The sequence below is a fragment of the Panthera leo genome, chromosome D4 (genome assembly GCF_018350215.1).
Source record: "Panthera leo isolate Ple1 chromosome D4, P.leo_Ple1_pat1.1, whole genome shotgun sequence".
NCBI classification, from domain to species: domain Eukaryota; kingdom Metazoa; phylum Chordata; class Mammalia; order Carnivora; family Felidae; genus Panthera; species Panthera leo.
In genome coordinates this window covers 1,077,489-1,083,488 of record NC_056691.1, presented here as the reverse complement: position 1 = coordinate 1,083,488, position 6,000 = coordinate 1,077,489, and the positions used below count along the sequence as shown (strand labels likewise).

General features: G+C 62.2%; 1 protein-coding gene across 4 annotated transcripts in view; it reads right to left on the bottom strand.

The window, feature by feature from the left end:
• Positions 1-2,696: 2,696 nt before the first annotated feature.
• The window catches only part of FGD3 (FYVE, RhoGEF and PH domain containing 3), a 51,007-nt gene continuing 47,703 nt past the window's right edge, over positions 2,697-6,000 (bottom strand). For 2 of the 4 annotated variants that reach the window (XM_042914248.1, XM_042914247.1), the window contains exons 16-18: positions 4,419-4,562; positions 3,769-3,915; positions 2,697-3,529 (exon numbers count right to left, since the gene is read on the bottom strand). In XM_042914248.1, the coding sequence (XP_042770182.1) occupies positions 3,311-3,529; positions 3,769-3,915; positions 4,419-4,562 (510 nt within the window). In that variant the 3' untranslated portion in view covers positions 2,697-3,310. The remainder of the gene's footprint in view (positions 3,530-3,768; positions 3,916-4,418; positions 4,563-6,000) is intronic. The other 2 variants (XM_042914249.1, XM_042914250.1) reach the window with 2 other exon arrangements.

Sequence of the window (6,000 nt, the reverse complement as noted above, 5' to 3'; positions counted from 1 at the left end):
CCCCCTGGCACCCTTGAGACTCCCCTGGGGACCACTGGGAGCCCCCTAGGGATCACAGCTGCATCATCTGGAGAAAGATAGAGTGCTGACAGGTGGATACACCTGGACCGAATGCCTCTCGAGCACTGCCCACATGGACATGCACCTGGGGCACACAGACCTCCTTCCTGGGTGCACTAGGTGGCTGGGTGGGAACCAGGATGCAGAGGGGGTAGAGTCCCACAGGGGGAGGGTGTGAAGGACTCAGGTGCTGTTCTGGGAGGCTTCATGACCCTTTTCTCCCCATGTCAGAGATCGCAGGTGACCACCAGCCGACCCTGCCCACCGGGAGCCCTGTGTGTGTGGGGGGGTGGTGCCTGAAAGGAACGGGCGTTGGGGTCCATGACAGCCTCGGTTCCCAGCTGGGCCTCCTGGAAGGACCCGAAGGGGCTCACCTGCAGATACGTGCAAACAGCTCTGGGGGAGCCGAGCCCGCCCTCTCCCTGGATGCCTGGTGCCAGGACCGCCAGGCCCCAGGAGGTGTGGGAGCCACAGCTAGAGCACCTCAAGGCCTCAGCTGTGGGGTCTGGCATGAGCTGGGGCTTCAGGGGCTGATCCTGCCACCTCAGTGTCCCCCTGGGGGACAGGCATAGCTGCAAGTGGACCCAAATGCCCCTCTGCCAGTGTTCTGGGGCATGCTGTCCCCTCAGGTCTCATCGTGCCAATCTCTGCAATGGGACCAGACGCCCAAGGATAAGCTGGCTCTGTCCCTGAGTCCTGGACACCACGGGGGAGGCAGCCACTGGGTCTCTCTGAGCCTCAGTTTCCTCCGTAAAACAAAGATCCCAGGCCCAAGGTGTTCAGGGGTCACACGGAAAGAACAGTGTCCCCAAGCCTTCACCAATCCTGTTGGCAGGTACCAACTGAGCACCTGCTAGGAGGAAGGCACCTGCTAGGAGGCAGGCACCGTTGTGGGTGTACCGTGCTGCCCCGGGAGCTTCCGTGCTGGATGGAGAGACAGGTTAAAAAGGGCAAGTATCCAAGCAAAAAGTAGAGACCGGGCACAGGTACATCCAGCACGGTCTCAAAAGGGCCGACAAGGAGGTGGGAAGGAGGCGGGTACGTTCTAATAAAGGTCCAGGGCCGGAGCCGGGGGCACCTGGGTGTGGTGAACAGGAGAAAATGAGGCTGGACGTGTGGAAGGGCCAGAGGCTGCAGGGTGTCGTCTGACCCCCAGTCCCAGAAATCCAGTGGCGGCACAGAGGAGGCGTGCGAGCAATGCCCTGCACGAACAGGTGGACGACACCCAGCCAAGTCCCTACCTCACTGTGTGACCTCAGGCAAGTGTATTTCCCCCTCTGGGCCTGGTGAGGACACATGTTCCCATGGTGGGGTGGTCAGTGGGCCCTGGCACCCACAATGGGAGCCTGGGCTCCGACTGCTAGCTACCCTTCCTCCTGTGGACACCTGCTCAGGTAGACCCCTCGCTCCAACCACAGCCCCTATGCGTGGCATCAGGCTAGGCAGGCAGGGACTGAGACCGTGTCCCGTACCGTCTGGCATTCCTCAGGACCCTCCGTGGGTGCGCAGGAGAGTGTGCCCAGGCCCTGGGCTTCAGGGCAGGAGGGGCCCCTGGGGACAGACCTGCCTCCTGGGGCTGCTCACCGCCACCCACCTGTGACTTCAGACTGCGGTAGTTGCTAACTTTTATCAGGATGTTTCACAAGAACACTGGCGTTTCATCTCTTGAAATGCTGGGAGCTGCAGCCTCCAACTTGCCCATCACAGGGGTTTTCCTGGGGACCCACTGGGGACCCGGGGCCCTGTCTCTATCTGCGCCCCCACAACCCTGCTGCTGCCAGACAGCTCTAGTCACACTCCCAGGCCCGCCCCGTGGCCCCCACCTCTCAGAGCAACACCGAGGGACACCTTGGGGAGACCAGGCCCTGCGGCCTCCAGCCTGCTCTGCTCCCCACCTGTGACCTGCTGGCCCCTCGTGGCCCTGCCCTAGGCTTGAGCGCTCTTCCTGCAACACCCGCCCTGGGGTGTCCTCCGCTCCGGATTCTGTTCCTCCCAAACCCCGAGGCACCATGTCTTGCGGCTGCTGGAGTCCTTCCCAGTGTCTCGTCCAAAATCCACGGGCCCCGGGGCTCTCTGATGGACTGCTGTGGAACATAACTCCCAGGGGACCCTCAAGGTTGCCCAGTGAGGAAAGGGCCTCCCACTGGGATCACTGTGGAAACATGCGTGAGGGGACTCCAGGCTGGTGGGCAGGAGGAGAGGGCCCGGGTCTGCCCAGGCTCAGAGAACTCATGGGGGCAGCTGTGAGGACCCCTCCTTGGGCACCCGCAGTGGGGGGGGGGGGGGGGGGCTAGTTTCCTCCCACCCCACAGAATGCTGCTATTCCCAGTGGGTCACTTCCAGCCACCCCCTGGGTCTGGGGTGATAGGACTCAGTTTCCTTAGCTGTCAAGTGGGCACATCCTGGAGAGAAGGGCCCAGTAGGTCCTGCGGACACAGTAGGTGCTCAGTCACCACACAGAGAGCAGAAGTCATGGGTGTGGGGGGAAGGGGACCAGGTGGGACCAGGGGGAGGGGCCGGCTGGGCCCCAGGCCCTACACTACGCCACAGGGTGGGCCCCATACCCCCCAGGCCTAGCTGTGCTGTCACCCTCTTTCCCCACCTGGCGCCCCTGCCCTGAGGCTGTGCCCACCTGCTGGCTGCCAGCATTTATTTCTGCAGACAAGCAGATCCTGCCGCTGGCCGCACACACAACTCAGGCCTCTGCTGGCCTCCGCTGACTTTCTCAGGGAGGTCCCGCGGGGATGGCCCAGGCTGACCACCAGCCAGTCCGAATGGGGAGGTGGGCCTCGGGGCCCGGACAGGGTGGAGGAGGGGTGGGGTCCACCACCGGTCACAGTTCAGCTCACGGGTACAGACGGTGTGGATGGGGCAGGGCTGGGGCAGCAGGGAGGGAAGGAGGACTACAGACCTCCACCAGGCCCCGGGTACCCCCAGGTCGCTCCTTCTGCCTTCCAGAGCTGGCGCCCCACACCAGACAGTCTGCCAGCACCCTCACTCCAGGCCACACAGCTGGGGCCGAGGGCAGAACCAGGCTCTTTGTGGACACATGCTGGGTGGGCAGCTGCCCCCTCTGGGCCTGTTTCCTCCACTTCTGAGAGGTCCCTTCAGGGTCAAGCGCCCTGTGACCTGTCCACCCCCAGCGGTCCGAGCCCTTTGCACCTGCACGCGGCCTCCGACGCCACCTCCCAGGTGACAACAGGCCCCACCGTGGTGGCTGCGGAGCGGGGACACCTGGCGGAGGCTCAGCTCACGGGGCCCCTGGGAAGGCCCGAGCCGGGTCTCCACGGGCAGCTGCGCTCAGGGCCTCCAGCCACCGCTGCTGCTGCTCTGCCGATGGGGTGCTCAGGTACAGGGCCTGCTGGGCCTGCTGTAGCCGCCACACATGCCCGGTGCCCAGAGTCTCCATGGGGTCCGGCACGCTCACTGTGCAGCCCGAGAGGGGGATGGTGCGTGGCAGCCGGCCAGCCTGCAGCAAAGGAGAGGTGGGTTGGCACCTGGGCCTCTGTGGTGCGGGCACCGCTGACCACTCCTTCCCCCCGGCGGGCAGCAGAGGGGTGACTCAGAGCAGCCGGGGAAACAGAGGCCCCAGATCACACAAGTCCAAGCGGGGTTGGTCCCGGGCAGTGTGGCCCAGGCCCCTCTGGGCTGTGGGAACCGGACACGCCCCCCAGCACCACCCCAGGGGCAGGGGGGGCGGGCACACACCTGGCTGCCTCCCTGCAGGTGCAGCACCAGCTCCAGGGGCTCCGACGTGGGGATGGTAGCCCACACCTCGCTCCAAGCGTCACCGCTGTCTGACACCCGCAGGTGACCACACAGCAGGCTGGGCTGGGCGTCCACGGCCGCCGCCTTCTGGAGACACAAAGGATGGGTCAGGCGCAGCCTCCCTGCAGGTGGCAGCCTTACGGGCGGGGGTGGGGGTAAAAGCGCCAGGCCTGGCCTTCTGGGAGCAGACTGGACAAGGTCCCGGGCTGGCCTGACCCACTCCAGGTCACCACAAGGCCTCTTGCTAGCAGGCTGGACCCTCTAGGAGAGTGAGGCCGCCAGTGGGTCCAGGAAAGAAATAAAGACAGAGTAGGGAAAAACAGAACAGCAGGAACCAGGGTGTGGCTCACGGGGAAGGGCTGTGTTTCAGCTGAATGCACACACCATACACACACACACACACACACACACCCCATGTGCACATGAACACACACACTGAGCACACGCACACACCGTGTGCACATGAGCACACACTGAACACACACACACCCTCTGTCCCAGCCCAAGGGAAGCCAACAGCTCTGGGAGCATGGTCTACACCATGCCAGGGACAGGGGCTCCTGTCCAGGACGTTCACTGGCCCCGCCCACCTCTGTGCTGTGCTTGGGGTCCTCGGGCACCGCCTCAGGGCTGGGGGTCTCAGGCGCTACCTGCTGGGTCAGGAAACACTCTCGGCAGACTCGGCTCTGCCTGCCGTTCTCAGCCTTGAACTCGGAGCACTTCCCACAGATGACCTGTAAGGGAGAGGGCACCTGTGACCTCACCTTCCAGACAGAAGACTGTCCAGGAAGAGGCTGGAAGGGCCAAAGGGCCAGGAGAGACGCGGCATGTAGAGGGGAAGGGTTTCTCCGCGGGAGCCTCGTCAGAGGACAGGGACCCTGGTACGGGCCCCTGCCGGGCATCCAGGACTTGCCTCCTCACCTGGAGGGTCTAGGGGTCTGTGTGGAAGACTGGGAAGAGGTGTGTGTGCACGGAAGGAAGACTGGGAAGAGGCACAAAGCACAGGGAAAGATGCTCAACGTCACTTGTCATCAGGGGAATGCAAATCAAAGCCATGATGAGATGTCACCTCACATCAGCCAGAATGGCTATTATTCAGAACACAGAAGGTAAGTGTTGGTGAGGATGTGGAGGAACTGATGCCTTCAGCATTGTTGCTGTGAATGTAAAATGGTATGGGTGCTGTGGAAAAGAAATACTTGGGGCCTCAAAAAAATTGAAAATGAAGTTACCCTATGACATAGCAATTTCCATGATTTCTACTAGATTTCTACTTCTATTTCTAAGGATGGTTGGATAAGTGAATGGACGGATGGATGATGACCCATCCGCCTACCATCCACCCACTCATCCATCCATCCTCTATCCATCCATCCACCCATCTATCCACCCACACGCTCACCCTCCATCCATTCATCCATCTATCCAACCACTCACCATTCACCCACCCATCCATCCTCTATCTATCCACCCACCATCCACCCACCGTCCATCCATCCATCCTCTGTCCACTCACCCACCCATCATCCACCTGTCCGTTCACTTAAGGGCTCATCCATTTACCTCTCCTTCCCCCAGTGCCTCAAGGTTTCATGCAAGGGCATGACAGCGAACAGCAGACCAGGCACAGTCCGCTGGTATGTTCTGGAAAAAACAGTTCTAAGACAGCTCTGTGCTTAGACCCCTTGTTGACACACATTCCATGTTAACGACTTAACCTAGGAACACTTCATCAGGCATCCCTTCCAATGTTAAATTCAAAACCCCACCCTCAAGAGAAAGGGTCGTGGGGGCTCTGCGAGGAGAAATGGAGACGGTGATCACTCAGGGTGCCGGCTGAAGGTGGCCTCACATTCCACAGGTCCAGCCAACCGTCAGCACCCTTGGAGCACCCGGACCGAAGCGGCAGGAGGGAGCCCCATCACGCCTGCACCCTGCACCTGCCTCCCCCCACCCCATCCCCTCCACCTCCTCACAGGGCATGAGGTCACCCTCATCCCCCAGCTCCCGGGACACCCAGCTCTGAGCTCTGTGGTTCCCAATCTGGCACTTTTTCAGCCACGACAGCGCTGGCCAGACGCGAGCGGACCAGAGGAAGGAGGGGAGCCCCTACTTGGGACGGGCCGTCGCCTGCCTGCTCCAGGGCACCACTCTGCGGGCGGGGAGGGGACG